This window comes from Perissodus microlepis, chromosome 16 (genome assembly GCF_051167445.1).
Source record: "Perissodus microlepis isolate ML-2025 ecotype Zambia chromosome 16, ASM5116744v1, whole genome shotgun sequence".
Taxonomy (NCBI): Eukaryota; Metazoa; Chordata; class Actinopteri; order Cichliformes; family Cichlidae; genus Perissodus; species Perissodus microlepis.
The window spans coordinates 15,228,721-15,250,000 of NC_140476.1; the positions used below are offsets into that span (position 1 = coordinate 15,228,721).

Genomic DNA, 21,280 nt, shown 5'->3' on the forward strand with positions numbered 1-21,280 from the left:
GAATGAAAACACAATATGACTAGACGGTTTACATCACCGGTGCTGACACAGAAAAACAGTTACAAGCGTGACTAGAATAGGACACACGGTAAGCATTTTAATGGACATAATAAACTGGCTGCCTGCCGTGGGTAGCGAGCTGCGGAGAACACAGTCACTACAGATGGAGTCACTGTGCGAGTCAAAAAGCAGAAAGACTTCAAACTGGGCACCAGAGCAAGCTCCCTGCAGGCGGAATCCACGTCTTTACTCCTGCAAGCATCCAACTCTTTATGAACACAATCCGTTGTGGGAAACGTGGGACATTTCAAGGATTAGACAAGCTGCAGTGTGCGGTGGTGAGTTTCTAAGCTTTTTAGCCAACAACTTTTATTCGGAATACGGAAAGCTTTTAATAATTATTCGCGTCTTCGCTGGGAGGGATGCGTAACTTTTCCAGATTTTTGTGTACCATGTGCGTTGTCCGTTCCTCTTGAGTTCATAAGTTTAAGCTCTATGGCCAATATGCGGCGTTTCTCAGAGACTTGATTGGATGCGGTGGGATATATCGCGTTCCTCCGTTATTTGTAACCCAGCAACTGTCCCAGTGAATGACCACTAGAACAAATCCTATTAATGACACCTTTAAGCAGCTCCGCGCAGAGGAGTCTCAAACATTTCTCGAGGAGCTCCAGACCACTTTAACATATTTATATTAATAGTTTGTCGCGATAGCCTAAATGTTCCATTCAGCAGTGATTGTCAAATCTTTGATTTATTTAATTATTTATCTCTAAAGGTTTTAGCGAGTTTTCTTCTGTCGTAATGGCCTTTTTTGGTTTTTATTTCAGGTGTGGATTGTGTCCTGATGCACTATTTTGATACGCAGAAGTTTTCTCTGCGCAAGCGCACATGTACGTCATAGCCTTTTACCTGAGAGGAGCACACCTGGATCCAACGAGACGGAAGTTCACTGAGGCAATCTTTGAGCAAATCTTTTGACTTTTTTTTGGCTTCACCAGGAAGAAAAGTTTTGTTTGAAGTGAAAGCGATGGTTTCCAGCTAAAGCGAGATGGCGTTTGTTTAATTTTCAGAGAGCAGTTTAAAGGACGTTGTTAGCCTTAACTTGTTGGTCAGCGATTCATGGTGCGCTGTATTTTTTTGCTGAGGGAATCCAGACCCGAGGTTGTTTGCTGATTTCACCAGCCGGTTTTAAATATGTGATTTTTCAATGGAGCACAGGAAGCTTCACGCCTACCTTTTTATTACCAAAAGGTAAAATATGCCTAAAGTATGCAGGCAGTATTTCATTATGTTCTCTCTCTCTCTCTCTCTCTCTCTCTCTCTCTCTCTCTCTCTCTCTCTCTCTCTCTCTCTCTGTGTGTGTTGTTGTTGTTTCAACCCTTTATGTCATAAATCCTGAAGCCACATAAATACTGTTTACTGTCAGTGTTCAGATTATGAATATGATTGTTTGTTACAGCTGAATCTCAATCCAAAGCCAGCCTGCTCTACATTAAAAAAGAATGCCAGTTCTTCGCAGAGTACTCCGAAGGCGCCTGCACCCACTGAAACTTCTCATAGTGGCTCTTGTCTTTGTCACATTTGTGTTCTTCATACAATGGGAAGTCGGAATCCAAAGCCAACAGGAGGACCCGTGGCTGAAGGAAATGGCAGTGAAGCGGGATGCCATGCTGGGAATGGTGATGGGAGCTGTCAATAACTTCAGGGATGCAATGCCAAAGATGCAGATCAGAGCCCCTGTACGTCATCAGGAGAAAGCAGACGGCACGTCTTGTCTGCCAGGTCACTACACTGCTGCTGAGCTCAGGCCAGCTCTGGAGCGGCCACCCCAGAACCCTCTTGCCCCCGGAGCTGCTGGGAAACCTTTCAACACTGACTCGCTGAGCCCCAATGAGCAAAAGGAGAAGGAGAGGGGTGAAGAGAAACACTGCTTTAACTTGTATGCAAGTGACCACATCTCTCTGAGCAGAGACCTGGGTGCAGACACAAGACCACCAGAGTATGTGTACACTCTCCAGGCTTCTGATGAACCTATGTAAAATAACAATTTTAAAAGATCGTGTTATTAAGGGACATATTAGATCAAACATTGACTTTATTTTTAAAAAATCAAGTATTTATACTATCCTGTGGATATGAATTCAGTATTGATGCTACTCTTTCTGTCTAAAATATAGTTTCACTCTGAAAAATACCCATATAAATTATTTTAAAAGTAGTTTTCTTAATGCAACAGCGACCATCTAACCCCAACAAATTTCTCTCAATTTCTGTTTTTTGTAACTGGGGAAAATGTCAGGCAGAAACCACAGAGATGATTACTGTGAGAGAGACTTTGTTTCAGCATGCCTGGCCAATTATTGTGGTTAAAATTTCAGGAAGAAGCAACGTTTTGCTTGGCTTGTTGCAGTACATCCAAACACATGGAAATCCACATGGGCTTCTCATGTCAGTTTAGTCGATACAAGGCAGACGCATAAAGCCGGTCCATGTTCTGGCAATCTCCCTAGGCTGAATTACAAAGTTTGTCCTCCTCTAATATGGCAGGTATTTCAAAGGCTGCCACACATGCAGTGTCACAGCTGAAATGGACTCCCCACAGGGGAGAGCCTGGAGATGTAATAACTATACTGTGCCACTCAGGAACTGTACAGGATAGTCAGATCTTTGTGCTCTTTTTCCTCCTTGTACAGATGCATTGAGCAAACCTTCAAGCGATGCCCCCCCTTGCCGACCACCAGTGTGATAATTGTGTTTCACAATGAGGCCTGGAGCACTCTGCTAAGGACGGTATACAGTGTCCTTCACACCTCCCCCGCCATTCTCCTCAAAGAGATCATCCTGGTGGATGACGCCAGCGTAGATGGTAAAACCTCAATGGGCTCCTTCATGACTGTCCTGCTCACTTTTGGGTTCAATTTCATGCAGCGTGTTGGGTGGGCAACTCACTGTGTGCCATGAAACATGCAGAGGGGAGCTCCCTGCTTCTTCTTTTGTGGCACCTGATGTGGGTTAACAACAGGAAGCAAGGGGCCCCGCGGTGAATACTTTCCTAAGAGGAATTAGCAGTGGTTGAGCTTAGAGATGAGTCAGAGTTAACCATTATAAATGGGTCAGATGTAGGAAGGAAACGTAATCCTGGAAAGGACAGAGGTTTCAAAGAATGAAGTTCAGCTGACACCTAAGCTCAGCTATTTGCTGTGAGCAGGCAGATTGAGTCCTGCAGTGCAGCAGATTTCTTGAAAGCCAGCTCAGTTAAACATGGAAGGAACATAAATTTGTTCTTAATCTGTCTTCTTTTTCGGGCTAGGGTCTGTGAGATTAACTAGTAAGCAGTTAAGCAATTGTTATTTGATTTATTTTGGAGTATTTTGTGTTGCTTTTTATCTTGTATTCATCAAATTAAGCATCTCTGTATCTCCAACTCTAACGTCTAATTGATATCCCACGCTTTCAGATGAGTTAAAGGACAAGCTGGATGATTATTTGAAGCAGCTGAACATTGTACGAGTCATGCGCCAGCGAGAGAGAAAAGGACTTATAACTGCTCGGCTCCTGGGTGCCTCCGTGGCGACCGGTGACACACTCACCTTTCTGGATGCTCATTGTTAGTCACCACTACTGACACTACTCACACATTTAAAAACTGGTTTGCATGCCCTTAAACACACACCCGCACAATTTGTAAACACTGCTTACTCCTTTATAAAGCTATTTTTCATATGGATTTGTGTTCTAAACAAAGTAGTTTAGTGCTTTTTGCAGAGAAAGTAGTAAGTGATGCATTTCCCTATGTGGGTGTATTAACAGGTGAATGCTTTAATGGATGGCTGGAACCTCTGCTGGCTAGGATAGCGGAAAACTACACTGCAGTAGTGAGTCCTGATATTACCACTATTGATCTCAATACTTTTGAGTTCATGAAACCGTCCCCTTATGGCCAGAATCACAATCGGGGGAACTTTGATTGGAGTCTTTCATTTGGTTGGGAGAGCCTACCAGATCATGAGAAGCGAAGGAGGAAGGATGAAACGTATCCAATCAAGTGAGTCAAAGTTGTGCATGTATACTGGATATCGACTTCATCTGAAACCCAATCTTCTTTTGAAGCTTCTAAACATTTAACAAAATGCATCCACAGGACTCCCACGTTTGCTGGTGGGCTCTTCTCCATCTCCAAAGAATATTTCTACCGTATCGGAAGCTATGATGAAGAAATGGAAATCTGGGGTGGGGAGAATATCGAAATGTCATTTAGGGTAAGGTATTACCAAGCTGTCATTATGTGTGCAAATATCTTTTACCCTTGGAGCCATTCAGTTATTCAAACTGCTGCATGGGCGTGTGCGTCTGTTTTGTCAATCATTAATTTGAAGGTATGGCAGTGTGGAGGACAGTTGGAGATAATTCCTTGTTCCATTGTTGGTCATGTTTTCCGCACCAAAAGTCCACACACCTTTCCTAAGGGCACACAAGTGATTGCTCGAAATCAGGTGAGACTGGCTGAAGTCTGGATGGATGACTACAAAGAGATCTTTTACCGACGTAACCAGCAAGCTGCGCAGATCGCAAAAGATGTACGTATAGCTTCTTACTCCCTTTCCCCCCCAAATGTTCGAATTACTTTATTTTTAGTTTAGTAGACACCCAAACCTTAAAACAGACAACTGGTATTTAGAGTTGAATACATTTTAAAATCATGATCTGGAACAGTCTTTAGGATCTCCATGAATGGCATCAACATGCTCATCCAGATGTTTCTGCTCCTGGTGAAAGGCTCGCATTTTCCTCCAGAATTCGATATTTATTTATTTATTTTGCATTTGAAGTCCTATTCTATTCTACTCTGTTATGTGATTCTTTGAATTTTCTTGTTTGTTTGTTTTTAAAAAATGGCAGCAACTTGCAAATTGGTCTACAGCAGAAATTTTTCCATCTGCTTGTATCTAAGTGTTTTAAGGCCACTCATTACTGTCCCAAAAACACATAAAAGAAGTTTGAGCAAATCCAGCTCTTGTCCAATGTTTTGCATAGAAGAGGCATTATGTCTGCTTATCAATAACTTCAGATACTCTGCAGAGAAAAGCATACCTCTCTTACCAGGGCAACCACTGCAGAGTAAATTGAAATATTCCTTAAAAGCTGTGGGTGTGTGGGTGCTATGGGGGATGTGGGGCACATTTTGGGGGGTAAAAACCAACAGAGGAAAAAGAGGCCTAGAAGGAGTCATCTCTGGTAAATGACACTCTCTCAGGGTTTCCCAACATGTGGTCCCACAGGTCCTATAAACATTTCCCTCCGGGCGACACCTCACAGAGCAGGCCAGCCCTCACCCACTGGCTTCAGACAGACACGGCTTTGTCAACAGCATCACAGAATCCACTGTAGTTGCTATCAGTAAGCACTAGTGTGAGAAGCATCCTTGTCATTATAGTAAAGCCCTCATTATTTAGGTGAGTTGGGCGCCTGCAAATCCTTTGAAATGAGTCATTACTCTCCACTCGCCACTCCCAGTTTAAAAAGTGCAGTGATCAAATACTTGTCTGTAGTTAATTTATCAAATGAGTAATTATACTACCAAAATATACCTGCTGACTTAAGAAAAACAAGTATGATAATAATCAGCAATATTTTTGATTTATTTTAAACAGAGTAATATTACTATGTTTTTGTATAAAGAAGTAATGTGTCTTTTCCATAATGTAATTTTATAAAAATATGTAGTGTGCAAATGCAGTATCTATACTATTAGCTGGTGTGACATTTTAGACAGATTCACACAAGGCTTAGGTTTTAGCATCAGGTCAGATGTTCACTGAATATACTGCTTTTTGATACTGAGGAATGTTTTTGTCAGATATCTAACAGCAGGAATAGAAGCTAAATACAATATAAGAAGCCAGTCTGGGGCATTGTTGCGTTGCAGCAAAGCCAAGGTAGCATTAAATATGCCAGAAGTGTGCTTTGACAGTTTAAAAAAAAGTTTTGCCTCTCTGTTATAACAGGGAGCTTTTGGCGATATCTCCAAACGTGTGGAACTCCGTGAAAAGCTGCAGTGCAAGAGCTTCTCCTGGTATTTGCAGAACGTTTATCCAGAAGTCTTCATGCCTGATCTCAACCCACTTCGCTTTGGCTCAGTAAGATCACACACCAGACCACCAGCTCTCCTTTTCAAACCTCACAGCACACTGTCTAGCCACTGTGGGTTTCCACTTAGGATCTCCAGAGGGTACTGAGCAGTTCCAATTTAACACCACTGAAAGCACTCTAGAGGCTAAAGTTGTTTGAACAGCTTGCACTGGATGTTAGTTTTTCATTTTGTTTCCTCTCATTGCTTTCCCCTTCCCTCCTCTTCTCTGTAGGTGAAAAATGTGGGCAAGGACTCATGTCTGGATGCTGGGGAGAACAATGAGGGTGGGAAACAGCTGATCATGTACCCATGTCATGGTCTAGGAGGAAACCAGGTCAGTGGGAACACGTCTGTTTTATCTCTTTTTGACAAGTTGAGCAGGTTTACTTAAAATAAATTATTTGTTTCTATGCCGTAGTATTTCGAGTACTCCACACATCACGAGATTAGACACAACATTCAGAAGGAGCTGTGTTTGCACGGGGCGGAGGGGGCTGTGAAGCTGGAGGACTGCCAGTACAAAGGCAAAAAGACAGTGGTGGGAGCAGAGCAAAAATGGGAACTGAAGGATGTGAGTTTAGTCTTTTTAGTGTACACTAATTTCACAATCCCTGCATTATATTATTGTTAAAGTAATGTGTGTGTGTGTGTGTGTGTGTGTGTGTGTGTGTGTGTGTATATGCATTTTTAAATTTTCATATAGAACCAGTTATTCTACAATCCCAGATGGAACATGTGTCTGAGTGCCCGTCACGAGCATCCTTCTCTGGCTCTTTGCAACCCTTCTGACAGATACCAGCATTGGTCCTTCGTCTGAGTGCACAAAATACCACTTTAGAAAAAGCTAATCTGTGTGAGGAACAAGCTAGGACAAAAAAATACTATATGCAGTTTCCATGCTGATTTTTTTTTTCCTTTTTTAATTATTTTTAGATAAATTATCACACTGATTTTTTATTTATTTTTATACAGAGATGAGCTGAAGGAAAGTTTGGGCTGAGTATATGAACAATGAAGATGCACTTTGCTGACAAGTGCCTCTTTTGTGTTTGACATGTTTTCACCACTCCAAGTCTTCACAACCAAAACACAGTTTTGGGTATTTAAAGCTAACACTAGTAAGTTCCAGAGACAACTAACTATAGGAAAGAAATGGGAAGGAAAAATAACACGTGTTATAGGGTTAAGGTTTTGGGCACAAGATCAATTGGTTCATCAGGTCTCCGCAGCTCTACTTGACTGATTGAACTCTGTTCTTCTTAGAGGTAGTCCCTGATTTATATTGTGATGCAGTGCAGAACAGACATCCAAAGCCTCCTATAGAAGTCGAACTGGATAAAGGGACTCCAAAGGCAAAATGTGATTCACATCATTTTAATAGTAATTAAAATGGAAGAAACCTACTAAAAAATGTTGTCATAGTGGGCTGAAAGGTGATTACTCATGACAATTTTACATTGCTTTGCAGTGACTCTTTTCTCCAATAGTTTAAGTGGACCCTAATCATGCCCGAAAACAGTCTCTCACTGTATAACTAAGCCAAGGATCCCCTCTGTGTAGGGCGAAAAGGGTTTTTCTTTTAATCTGTCAACAAATATATGAATCTAAAATGAAGAAAAAATTGTGTATTGTGTAGATCATAAAGATTCAAAATGACAAGTCAAAAACACATTTTAGGACAAGCAGTGAAAACATGACACTGACAAGAATGATGTACATTGTGCCTTTTTTAAAAATGTGTTTCTTGGACTGAAAAACCTCCTATTCAGTACCGTCCAGTGCCTTGGATAATTTTTTTGTTTGTTTTTTTGTTTGTTTCTGTTTTTTATTTCCCCTTGGACAGGAATGTGTGTCAGTGTTGTCAGCGTGGGTGATGGTTTATTGAGGTTAGGGTTAACAGATTTCTGTCAACACAGTGTTTTGGTTCATTTTATTTTTTTTAATCAAAAGGGCCTTCAGAGTAGGACTGAACTTTATACACTTCAGTTGATTCTGAAAGTATCTTTTTTATTGTTGTTATTATTGTTATTATTATTATTTTTATTTTTTTTTTTTGAGGGAAAGTAAGTTGGGTCTTAAACATGTATTTCAATCAGTTAATGCATAGGTTTTTGTTTTTTAGCATCATGTATGCAGTAATGAATACTGTCTTCTGATATATATTATTTTTAACTGCAGCACAGTTTTCCTGTATTATTTAAGTTTGTGCTTTGGTGGGGTCTTTTTATTTTTTAGTTTTAGTTTTTTTTTAAGGAAACTGTGAATGGAAAATATTGTGCCCAAGGGACTCCATTTTTACAGCAGGGGTTCTCAAATGAATTTCTGGTGCAGGCACTAGTGTTTAGATGGCTGTGGATTAATGTAAATTTGTTTTAGTGGCGGAAGACTGGATGCAAATGTTCTGTGTTAGAGTGCCTTGGTCTAATGATTATATTTTGAACTCAATAAATTCAGTTGGGTCCCGCTATTGCGTTTCAGCTTTTCATTTAGCCTGCAGAGGGCGCTTTGCAACTACAAATTCAACTTTGCCTCTGTTTCAGTAACCTCCTCACTTTGTGCTTGAATATGAAAATATATCAAAAGTGATTTAGATACAAAAGAAATTTTAATATTTATTTCAAAATCATGTCAAGTGAAGTTGTCTATCTACAGTTTGAAACCAAACACAATGAAAAAGAAAAATTACCATTTTGTGCAAAACATATGCATTTCACAGAATACAAAATCGAATTAAATAAATCAGGCACATGATGTTTTACAACTCACAACCAGCATGAAACAGAAGACATTTTTTTAAGATAGAGAAGTAATTTACTCAATACAGACTTTTAATAAACCACAATAAATACACATTTCATTATATCATTCGTAATAAATACTGGAACATAAAACCAAACACAGGATTCCCACATGGATGTCATCGTATTAGCCTTCTCACACTGTATGCTTTGGCACAGTTAATCAGAACTATTGGCTTTGCCGATGCCACCGATTGCCTGAAAGCAGTCTGTATACTTCCTTTGTGGCATGTGGCATGACAGGTCCCAGCTACTCGAGTGTCGCACAAAACCACCCAAACTCTTGCGCCGAGTCTTCTGATTATAGTGATGTTGCGGATATTTGCAGCTTGGAAGTGGGACAAATATCAGTATTCATGCAGGAGCAGGGAGCTCAAGGTAACACCAGCATTACAGCAGTGCTGTTTACTGAAGTATTGCAGTCCTCCACTTGTTGAGCAGTCACTTCAATTTCCATCTTGTCTGTGATTTTAAAGGTTATTTATACATTTCTGGTAAATATTCTTTCCGTATCTGGTTGTCATTTTTGATGGCTTACAGGACCCCAGGAGCCCTACTGTGTACTATTTGAAAATAAGTTTTGATTGTCAACCTTGAACATGTTTACCCCTTATAGTTTTAATAACTGTATATTTTTAACCAAACAAACAATGCTTAAAATACAAATATAAAGCACTGTTAAAGTGATGAAATGCCCCATCGGCTGATTTTACTAAGGATTTTCTGTAGAAGAGAAAATCTGTTTAAACCATTAGTCGTACAAAACAAAAATTTAAATCTTTATGGGATTTACGTAAATAAACATCTAAGTTGTTAGACAGTATAATGTTGAAATCCCATAAGCATTACTGGCACATTTCTAGAGTACATATTTTGTCCACTAGACCAGTTACTGTTCAAATTAATTCTATTTTACTGATAAATATTTAATAGTTTTTTGGAAATATGTCAAAGTATGACTTCATTAATATCCCTGTACTTAAAAAAAGTCTCCACATTAAAAATCTTCTTTTATAGTGACACATGCTAATTGTGTTATTCTAAGAGTAAACAGCAGGGAGAAAACTGAAGTCATTTCAAACCAACTGCATGCCACTGGACCCCGACACAGCCCCAACAAGGCTGTGAATTGATTTTGACATTTCTATTGATATCATATTCCAAACATACAAATAAGTTTTCAGGCTTTTTCATGCTTTTCAAAACCATAGAAAAGCATATAATTGTGACAAAAACAAGAAGAAAAATGTACATTATGTATACAACACTTTTTTTTTTTTTAATATAAAACAATGGCGTTTTTTCCCAAACATCACTGAGATTCCGAAAACGGCATGCGTATTGTTATCAAAACATTTACAATAAGTATACACATACTTCAAAAACAATAAATAAATTGACAATAAGCCTTTTTTTGCACATTTGACACATATAGCAGACATAGAAAAGTTCCATCTACAGTACAATATCTGCTTAAAACTAGAACTTTACATCTGAAATTACAGGATACATTGCACAGCGTGACATAAATTATGCTTTGATGGTTTTTTTGATACGTTCGATTTTGCAGTTAAGCGCACAATGTACTGGAGACAGCGAAAAGCACCTCAAAGCCTTTTACATAATGAACTTGTGGCTTTATAGTTACAGATGAAAATGCATTACGGCGCAGTGAATTGCTTTGAAATTTAAGGTCAGATAATCCAAAAAGGCCATGATCATGTTCCTCTTGAAGACGTAATACTACTTAAAGAATACTTAAAAAGGTGAGGCACACTAAATGGCTGTGACCTCAGGGCAGTGGTCTGGTAAAGGCAGGTTCTTAGTGTTGTTTGCTAGTAAGGTCAGGTCAGAATGTCCGTTGAGACTTGACTCTTGTGGTGGCTGCTCAGTTGTCATACATGAGTTGTGACTGCTGTAGGAACTCTGATTGTTATTGTTCAGGTAGTTTTGAAATGGAGCCTGGTTCTCGTTTTCTGCCTGGTCCTCAAACGCCACTTTGGACAAAACTTTATTCTTCAGGTCAGGTGTATAACAGGTCAGCGGGGTGGTAGGGGCACCACCGCTCAGAGTAAAATGGTGATTGACTGCGTATTGTTCTTCAGCATGATTAGAGTAGTCTGTGTACTGCTCAGCAGTGACGCTGAAAGGTCTCTGGGCCACGTTGCCGTTGGTCGTACTAACTGGATCTTGGAATGCCAAGTTTTCCCCATAAGGTTCACTAGGCTGGCTGGTTTGGCCGTTGGAGATGGCGCTCGTGCCCCCCAGCTGATAGTACTCAGCCGGAGAGGAGTTCACTAAATAAGTGTTCCCATTAATGTGGTTGTCATGTCCCACGGAGCCATCACTGTAACACAGCACAGAGGATAAGGGCACAACTTCGGTATGAGAAACCGACGGTGTCGTCATGTCGTCTTCAAAATTCTCAGACTTCTCTTCATCATCGTCGTCCCCCTCCTCGTCCTCAGAGTCGCTGTTAGCCAAGCTTTGTGTGCTGGAATCCGACAGCCCGCTGCAAACGCTGCTACTGTCCTCCTCATCGTCCTCATCTTCGTCGTTTTCCTCTTCCTCCTCCTCATCCTCTTCATCTTCTTCCTCGTCTTCATCATCTAGTGTCTCCTCCATGTCGTCTGCAGCTTGAAGGTGCATGCTGGCCGCCTGTGGAACTGCATCTGACAGAGAGTACTCCAGCCTGTGCTGTGATTGAGCAAAAGGGTTTCCACTTCCCAGGTCGCTTGCTTCGCCGTGGTACCCGTTGGTTGGGGACGGCTGCTGCTGCTCACGACTCTTCTCCAGTTCGAGTTTCATTATAGTGTGCAAGAAATGCGTTCGGACGCGAATGGGATTGAACTCCACTCTTCCAGTTGAATTGCTGCAACCTTCTTTTGTGCAGCCACATGGAAATGACATACGATCCACCTGAAAGCAGAAAAGCAAAAAAATTTACAGATTTTGTTTTAAAATAACACGTAAGCAAGTTCTTTCATGTAGTCTATAAATTATTCATGTAAGCACATTCTCTTTAAATGGACCACATGGGTTTTTTTTTCTGTTTACAAGTCAGAAAATAGAACATGAAGCTACAGCATGTGTATCATAGGATTTACCTGGCATTTGATCCCTGCAATGCTGCAGGCGCAGGTCTCAGGGTCACAGAAAACCCTGCAATCACAGCCACAGTCCTCTCTGGACATGCGAATAGCCCGAAGTTCATGTTTTTCTTCCACATCAATCTTCTTTACCCCAGAGGAGCGCAGCAGTGCCCGACGCTTTTTAGTGGTAAGAGGCTGCAGGAAGAAGTACTCGTCTACTTCTGTGTTGTCCAGATCAATGTCATCATCAGATATGTCCTCTGCTGTGAGTGTGTTGGCCTCTTCAGACTCCACTGTGCCATTCTTAGTCAGCTTTAAAAACAAAAAGGAAAAAATATTCAAGCACAAATAATAAGCTAAACATCAGCATCAACAATCTGGTTTATTTGAAACGATAAATCATTCAGGAAAAATTCATCACAAACAATGACATCTGCTGAATGTAGGTCATGAAATCCACAGTAAAAAAGATTTACAGGTAGGATTTTGTTCAAAAACTAATAAAAATGCTTTCACCTTGAGTTTGATTGAGTTGAGTTTCTCCTCCTTCAAGTGGTCTCTGAGCATGTCTCTGTGGATCCTCTTCTGCTCTAGGGCAAATTCACCCACAGAGTACTGCCTGATCCAGCTGTGCCTGCTGGACATGCCCAGTGTGCTGCCTCCCTGGCTGGGCACGCTGGTGAAGCCCTGCCGTCGGCTGAAGTAGTACACTGTCACATTCTCAAAATGCACCCTTCTCGTCCGCAAGCGCTTCTCCCTCTTCAATATTGAGTTAGCTGAAAAGAAAAACAGGAAGTCTGAACACAGTACAGTGCATGCATGCAATTCTTGTTTTGTTGTAAAATGGTTTTGATAATTAACTTACGCCACGTGGAAAGGATTACAGCTCTACTTCAAGAGCTTATAACTGCTGATTTTTTCAAATATATTTCACCATTTTTTCTGCTAGAGTAGAACTATTTTACAGCCATGTTAAATAACCTCTCTCTTTTATATGTCTACATCTATCTATTATATATAGAAATATAGATATAGATGGATATATAGATATAGACATATAATTTACTATAGCAGTGTAGTGAATTAGCACAGATTTTCATCATGTCTCTGTGCTTCCACTTGGCATGCAAGTCTTTAGTCTGTCTTTTTAAGGAGAGCTCTACAAGGGGGAGGTGCAGAGAAGAGGGCAACACTGGAGCATAAATAATCCCCTGCCTGGCCCAGAGATGGAGAGAGCTGGTTCACAGGAGCTGTGTTCCCAGTATTCACCCCCCTATCAGACAGACAGGACAAATAGAAACCATCTGGTTCCAACAGCTCTCCACCCCATGCAAAAGCAGACAATGCATTTCATTACACGTGTAGAGCTAAGAGAGCAAGACTGCTGAGAAGAGCAGAAGAAGCGAAGAGTAGCATTACCTATAAAAACAATAGATAAACAATTAACAGACGTTAAGAGCTATGTAATCAGATTTCATATGATGAATATATTTCATATATGAAATTTGTCCTAACAGGTCTTCTTTTAAATGCCCCAAGACTCTGATCTGACTGTTTCGTAGACACTCTAAAAGAAACAGACTACAGATGTTTTTCTTCTTCTCTGCCCAACACCACAGCAAAGGATGTAAAGCAAAGCCACTCAGGACTTAAGGGTTTCATCCGTCTGCCAAGATACTCAATCACTACATGCATGTTACTTCACAAGAGCGCTGTCTCCCAGTGCGCAGCTCTCTTGTTGCTATTAGCTGACCTTCGAGGCCCCGGTTACCGGCGGCTGCGGTTGACACAGAGGCCAAGAAGAACCTCAAGAGATGCAGTACAAAACTTCTGTCTCTAAGCCCCCTTACTGAGGAAACGGCCCCCGTCCCTATGTATGTCATTCATACACGCAAAAAGGCATCATCAAAAACTCTTATTTCACATTGTTTTCTTGCTACCTGGCTTACCTTTTATTTATTTATTTATTTATTTATTTATTTATTTATTTATTTATATAGCACCATAATCCCAACAACACACACATCAAAACGCTGTATATTGGAAGACCCAACAATAATAGTAACACCAAATTAACCAAGTAAGCAAACTGTGCAGATACACAGGAACACAAGCATGCTGCCCAAATGTGGCTCTTTTCTTTTTTTAAGAATCAAATTACTGAGATTTTTCAGCCAGCATCTGAATGTTTTCAATATCCCCCGAAGTATTAATGACCTAGTATTGTTTAATCTATTTCATTCACATTCCATCGCATGTCTTTAACCGTAAGATTCACATGTGCACCGTGTTCTTTATTAGAAGTGACTTCAGTATCCTTTGAAACCTGGAGAGGAGACGTGTCTTTTGTGATAGGTTTCTCTGAGACTGATTTATTTTATTCAAAGTCGTTTTTAAGCCCAGACATACTGTGAGATCTTTTAACAAGGGGGCTCCTCTGAGTCACCTATAAAATCTCAGCTCAAAATTATATTTGCATATCTTTAGTGGCTTCTTCATTTCACTTGTCTACTTGTATCTCACCCCTATCCTATTAATATTGGACTCTAAACTACAGCTGTGGAAACTCATTACTTGACTTACAGAAAAATAATCTGCAAATGTTTCAATGGATTCATCATAAAGAGGTAAATATTTTAAAGTGCATTTGATGATTTCATCTTTCTGTCTAGAAATGTGCTGGGGGGTTTTGTTATTTACGTATATTTTGAACTGAATATGTTTTGTTTTTGCTGATTTTATATTTTAAGAAAAGACTAATAAAGAGTTACACTGGGATCTAGAAATCGTTTCATCTATTTTAAAGACTAAACAATTAACTGATTAGTCAGCTGATTTCAAACAATTAATAATGCATAACCCACTATGCATGAGTCTGTTCTCAACGGGGCTGCTCTCATTAAAAACAAACAAACAAAACTAGATTGCAATAAGCAATCATTATTTAAAACAATAATCTTGTTTTTAGATACGTTAGATAGATATTGCATTTACATGTGCAGCACCAGCAATGTTGCACTCATGCAGCTCGATACAAAATCAGCTATTTCCTCTGGCTGGGCCAGTACACTGATGATGTTACTAATGTGGGAGGCTGCCTGTGCATGCTTCCCTTTTATTACAGCACCAGACTCTTTGCCTCCTCTCCTCTCTAATGCACAGCCATGACTGTAAATTCATATTACATTCCGCTATTGACAGACATGCACATTTGTCTTCTTTGAGCGGCATCCTGCAATAACCGTAGGCTGCAAAATAAGGCTGGCTCAGATTTTGCGTAAAAATCCCTTTCAGTCCTTTAGCTTTGTCTATCACGAGGCAAAATGAAGACATTAATCTTACTGTCACTGAATATAATGCACAAATTTAAAAGATGCAGGCACTCACAGGTGAAAGGGCCTGAAGCAGAGGGGTTGACACTGTCGCTGCTATCCCCACTCTCACTGTAGGAGACCTCATCATCAGACTCCCGCACGGAAGAGCACGGGGAGGAGGAGGCTTCCACCTCCTCAAATTTCCTCTTCAGTATTCCGCTCATGGCCCGCCGCATCTGCACCTGAAACCGACAGACAGCAGAGGGGCCACACATTATTTAATATCCAGTTCGGAGCCCTCATAATCTTCAACTCGCTCAATTAGCAACCAGCCAGACTCTCCCACCATCACTTTCACTCAAACATGCACAAAATCTCCACTGCCACTGTCTCAGCTCCCAGGCACTCTCCTGGCAATTGATCACTTGGCACAAAGGGGCAGAAAAAGAAAGGCGAAAGCTGCGAATTATATACTATGTCTTCCTTACAGGAAGTTCATTCCACTCTCTTTGATTGAGAGGTTCAACAAAAAGAGAAAATGGACCAGCTTGTCTAGCGTTTTTACTTGTCAGGTTGAAATTATGTACAATATGCAAAATCTAAGGTGTCTGCAATTTAATTGCTGCTATAAAACACAGAAGTGATTAAAAATATATGCACTGGTCTAAAATGATGTCTTTCTCTTAAAAGAATACACTAAAATTTTCACTTGCATGGGATGTGGAATTTTAATACAAGTGCAAACCCAAAGATGTTCATTTTCATGTACAAGTATGAGAACAATTTCATGTCTAGTTTCCATTCCCCTCTGTACTATGGGCTAATCGTGCCACTCTTGTTTTCCTCCATCACTTCTGTTTTCCCACACGTTCAGATTCACCTCGTTCAAAAATGTCAACATCGGTACTCTGGTCCACTAAGCTACCTTCTTCAAACAAAACTTAGTCCTTGGTCTATAAAGTCATTGTAATCTGTCACACTCCCTTTCAAGACGTCAATCGTGCATCACTCTTCCTCCTTTTCCACCTCATCTGATTGTCCACCATCAAAATCTAGACCCTGGGACATCCAGTCACTATCTCCAAAAACCCCCTGAAAACAATAAAAAAAAAACAACTTCAATTTTGCATGTTCCAATTTCCTGCATAAATTGTTCCTCTCTTCAAAATGCTCTGCCCTTATTTGGAAAAAAAAGAAGGCTCCCTTCAAAAGGGAGCTACAGTTAACGCATATACTTCCTACAGAGGATAAAGAAAAGGCCTCAGGTGAATGCAGTTAGAGCCATCGCAAATTGGAGTGAAAATCTATACTGTGAAAAGCTGTAACTGCTGACACAATGTTGAAAAATGCACTCTGTAATCATGCATCATAAAGCACCGCAATGATATTAGCAAAAATGGAATAATAGACATGATCACTGCAACAAATCTTCCAGAGAAAGCCGCCACAGCGCTGCTATGAAAACATATTTTAAACATGAGCTCTACAGTAATATTGGACAGCAATGTTGTGCACAGTTTGTTATCTGCGTGTAGGTTCAGCTGGCTGTTTGTGGTTAGCATGTCATGCTGTGTTGTAGTGTTGCAGACCACTTCAATGTCAACTGAGAGGGTCCATTAACTCCCCTGAGTGATGATGCAATTAGACAAATAAACAAGAACAAGCTCATTAGTCAAATAAAATAAAACTAATTATGATTACAGAAACTGGCTCTACGACACTGCAATAACTATCAGTTGCTCCTTTTTCCTTCTTTTTTTTGATAAATATCCTGCCATTATTCTTTAGTGTGTAATTAATGACCTGCAACATTGTAGGACTTGTTTAGTGGTAATCAGTATTTACATGACATTGTTAAAATGTTGTTCCTAATCATAGTAAATTACTTGTTTTCCCTGCTTTAACAGCAGTAGTTGGAACGTCATGTCACATTTCAAAATAAGGCCAGTGAAATAGTGCTGCAGTAGCACAGCAAGGATTGCTATGACTGGCAGCTTTTCCCTTGCTGCCTTTCTCTCTGAGAACCTGGAATCAGTAAAGACAGTGTGCATCTTCACCCAGTCCCACTCCGTCTATCTGCCAGAGCAGCTTGTGGGGGAGTTCCATTCACAGACAGCCTCAGTGTTTCATCTGGGCTCTGCTATCAAATCATTACAGATGCAAATGCTGCCTGAGAGACATGCTGCCTGTGAAAGAGGTGCAACCCAGAGAGGACTAGCACTGCCAGCAAGAGGGTCATTGTTCCCGGGAGGATGTGCTTGTTCAGTGCAGTGACATGGCAACACCAGCATTTGGAGAACCTCCAGAGTCAACAGCTCTACCTACAACTAAGGAATGTGAGGCGTCCTCCATCTGGGAGAATGTGAAGAGGAGAGGAGTCAGTCAGGGTAACCACACTGAAAAGATTTCTCACCAAAGAGAAATATATATTTATTTATTTTAAATAGAAATGGGAGTCTGTATCCTGAGCTTGTAGATTTAAAAAAAAAGTGAATCAATGGCTGACAGGAAACTCAAGATCAAAATACTCACTTTTTTTTTTTTACAAGAATAAGATTAACTGAAGACAGACTAGATTACACGAGCCTGCCCTGTGTTATTTTACATTTTCATTAACAGAATCTGCTGGTCTCAAATCAAAAACAGCAAAGAAACTGGTTTATTTCACAATCCACTTAATTTGTCAGCCAACAGGAATGGAAATTCCCACCAGAAATGACCTGTGCAATTTTAGTCCATTTTCTACTGAGGGTCCTAATTAGACACTATTGTTGGAAACCTATTCGTATGCTTAGTCCATAGATGAGGCTGCACTAGGCTTTGATACCAAAAGTGGTTTCCATGGAGATTCTAATGTACTCTCACAACTAGTGCTTTCCCATATGGCAATGTTTCCAGTCTAACATACTGTGTACAATAAAACTCTGACGTTAGAGAATGAAGTTAATATTTAAGAAAATACACAGTTTGTCCTTCAGACGAGTGTATAATAGTTCATCTGTATTCAGCTGTGATAGCATGAAAAGTTAAAATCTTAACACTGCATACAAATGACATCATAAACCACAGAGCTGTGGGTAACATGGGGTGAACCTCTCTCATCGTGGCTAAATAAAAAACAGAGATGGTTGCTGCTCTCCAACAGCTCTTTCTTTGTCTTCACTGTTGCCTTACCACTAATCATGGCTGGGCAGCACACACTATGGTACAAGAGAGAAAATCCCAGAGAAAATAATGCAGCAAAAAAGCCAGCTTGGAAAGCCCCTCCCTGTGTTTGCCTCTGTCAGCACACACATCAACTGTGGAACCCAACTCTTATCCTTAATCAGCTGCGCGCACAGCACTGTAGCACACTTGCATTATGAATACAATTATTTACCCATCATCATTCACAAGGTTCCCACAATAACAATAAGCCGATTTGACAACGCAAAGCTCAAAACACTCATCCCAAGTGATGCCAATAAGCCTGTGGCATCTGGAGCAAGTCATGACACATCAATCCTACAGTGGCCACATTTCACTCCTGTGCATGGCCTGCCCCCTCACAGGAACAACTGACCTGTATCCACTGGCTGAGTGTGACTCCGTTCACCTCTTCTCACAGCAGTACGGCAGCACAGTCACAAATGTGGCTATTCAAAAAAAGTGAAACATGATGAATGAAGAGAGTCCCATTTTGTTTCAGTCCACAGACTTGCAACGACCCCTGAGCTCCACGGGCATGAGAAAAAAGGGTGCAGGAGTGTGAGACACACTGGTAATTTTCCTGTTCTGACTGCACTGTCGGTACCATATGCTTTATTGTTGCAAGATGACAGTCTATCTCATTTTAACTGCCTCTCTCTCTCTCTCTTCTTCTCTTTCTCTGTCTCTTGCTGTCTTTTTTGGCCACACAAAGGCTCATTAGCTGCAGCCGGCTGAAAGGCAGGAGCCTGACTGGAGAAGAGTGGAGCAGAGCAGAGGCAGTCTGTGAGATCACATGGGTGGGATGTCTGAGAGAGAGAGAAGAGGGGGGAGGGAGGGAGGGGGAGAGAGTCAGGCGTGCCTCTGCTCCTGCTGTCTGCAGATATTTTTACCAACATGAGCTGGAGAGAGGAGGGGGCAGGGAGCAGGGAGTGAGGTGGGAGAAGTATGAGGGGGTGAGTAAAAAGGAGAATGAAAAAATATGGGAGAAATTTATAAGGGTCGGTGGTGTGGTGGGGGGGGGGGGCTATGTGAAAGATGCTGGCCAGTGGGAAAATGGGATGGGGGGGGGGGAATGCAGAGAGCATATCGAGAAGGGAAGGGTGAGGGGGAGAAGGATAACGAGGAAGAGGTGGAGGGAGGGAGAGATGAAAAAGAAACAGAGTGAGGCAACAAAAAGGAAAAGAGGAAATGTTCAATGCCAAGAACAACACAGCAGAGAAAGATGGGAAAAGAAAGCATTAAACTACACAATCAAAATGTGCTGATTTGTAAAGACTATCCTGGATAAAGGTAGCAAAAATAGATTGTTATCTGTCTGCAAGTAGCTTGGAGCTATAAAGATGCTGTGTACCTGAAAGAGGCTGACAAGTGAGATCCACAGGAAACAAGATTTGTCAGTGCTGTAGAGAGCGTGCTCCTAACACTTCCTATGCCAGGAAGTTCTGCTGAAGAGTCAGTGAGGCCTCGGCTAGTGCAGTCGAGGAGCCACAATATCATTCTCGCACTCAAACGGATCGTATGTCAACATAAAAGTCCTGCACTTCCTCTTACAGGATAGTTTTAAGAAAAGAGGCTTTTTTCCCTCCCAGATAATACAGTATCGAGATCGTAAAACAAACAGCTATTTCTGGACACAAACCCCACATACAGTGCAGTGGAAATAATAGTATGTTATAGACTGAAAATCTACAACCACAGGACAGACAAATGGTGGAAATATTGAGTTAGCAACATTGTTTGCATCATTGACAATATTAAAGAAATCCTCATACTCCTCAGCTTTTTTAAGCTATGAAGTGGATATTATTTAAATACTGAGTTAGTTTATACAGTTTCAATTAAACTTATTAGTTGATAATATCATGTCAGTGAGTTTCTGCTGTTTCTTTGATGTGAATTCAAGGAAACAGAACTAATCTGCTCCTGCAATTTTTTGTATCATCATCTGTGTCCTCGCTGAACCTCAGCTTGATAGCACTGTGCTCCTCCTACTCTACAGATCTCGGTTGTCTCCTCACCTCTTTCTTCCATACTCTGCCACATTATTTTCATGCACATTCAAAGACCACAATTGGTATTTTATGACTTTTATAACTATGAACTCACATACTACTTAATAAGGAACACGTTTTGTTATTTTATAATGTTTTGGTGATGTTTTAAGACCTGATTGATGATTTTTCCCTTACCATATAACATGCTACACTATGGAAAACAGCAGTAGCTGCATTAGTAGTAGTATTAGAGTGATTACACTGAGGATTGATATTGAGGGTCAAAATCTTTTTCTAGAATGGAAGTGGTCATTGAATTGGCTCATTTTTTTAATATATGTGGTTACTTACTGCAGACAGGAAGCCAGAGAAAGAGTACCAACAGTGCAGACTTTAACAATGCACTCAGAGATTACAGTCCGCCATTATGGTTGAATTAGAAGGACCAAAGAACAAGCAAGCATTTTAACAACTGCACCAGTAAAAAGGTACAAGTAACACACAGACACAACAACAACTGTTCAATCTAATAAACCCAGTAAGACCACAGTCCGGTGAAAAAGCAATATTTCTAATTCTTAACTGCCTTCTTCTAAAAGCAGGACAACAATAAGAAAGTTCATTCATTTTTAAATCTGTCATTTTATATTTTGCTGCCTTCATTTTCCTTGATTGAGATAATTTTCTTATTTTTTAAAACATGGATGGCATCCATTGCATGGTTACTGTACTGAACTGGAAAACTGCATCTAACCGTATA

At 40.5% G+C, this 21,280-nt stretch overlaps 2 protein-coding genes across 5 annotated transcripts in view; one reads left to right on the forward strand and one right to left on the reverse strand.

Moving 5' to 3' along the window:
* The first annotated feature begins 106 nt into the window (after positions 1 to 106).
* galnt3 (UDP-N-acetyl-alpha-D-galactosamine:polypeptide N-acetylgalactosaminyltransferase 3 (GalNAc-T3)) lies at positions 107 to 8,600 on the forward strand. Its single transcript, XM_084954907.1, has 12 exons — positions 107 to 338; positions 831 to 1,254; positions 1,463 to 2,002; positions 2,697 to 2,869; positions 3,461 to 3,610; positions 3,814 to 4,048; positions 4,145 to 4,262; positions 4,380 to 4,580; positions 6,009 to 6,140; positions 6,366 to 6,467; positions 6,552 to 6,704; positions 6,837 to 8,600. Exons 3-12 carry the CDS (start codon positions 1,506 to 1,508, stop codon positions 6,948 to 6,950), a joined length of 1,875 nt encoding a protein of 624 aa, XP_084811033.1. The 5' UTR covers positions 107 to 338; positions 831 to 1,254; positions 1,463 to 1,505; the 3' UTR covers positions 6,951 to 8,600.
* A 119-nt stretch (positions 8,601 to 8,719) lies between these two features.
* The window catches only part of csrnp3 (cysteine-serine-rich nuclear protein 3), a 25,793-nt gene continuing 13,232 nt past the window's right edge, over positions 8,720 to 21,280 (reverse strand). For 2 of the 4 annotated variants that reach the window (XM_084954908.1, XM_084954909.1), the window contains 4 exons: positions 15,411 to 15,579; positions 12,540 to 12,799; positions 12,039 to 12,335; positions 8,720 to 11,850 (listed from right to left, as the gene is read on the reverse strand). In XM_084954908.1, coding sequence (XP_084811034.1) covers positions 10,708 to 11,850; positions 12,039 to 12,335; positions 12,540 to 12,799; positions 15,411 to 15,579 — 1,869 coding nt within the window. In that variant the 3' untranslated portion in view covers positions 8,720 to 10,707. Of the gene's footprint in view, positions 11,851 to 12,038; positions 12,336 to 12,539; positions 12,800 to 15,410; positions 15,580 to 17,541; positions 17,752 to 18,899; positions 19,299 to 21,280 lie in introns of those variants that run through there. The other 2 variants (XM_084954910.1, XM_084954912.1) reach the window with 2 other exon arrangements.

Coding starts and splice junctions, on each gene's coding strand:
- galnt3 (XM_084954907.1), top strand. CDS start 1,506: ATGCCAGTTCTTCGCAGAGTACTCCGAAGGCGCCTGCACCCACTGAAA. Junction 3,611..3,813: donor CACCTTTCTGGATGCTCATT/GTTAGTCACCAC, acceptor GTGTATTAACAG/GTGAATGCTTTAATGGATGG. Junction 4,049..4,144: donor GATGAAACGTATCCAATCAA/GTGAGTCAAAGT, acceptor ATGCATCCACAG/GACTCCCACGTTTGCTGGTG.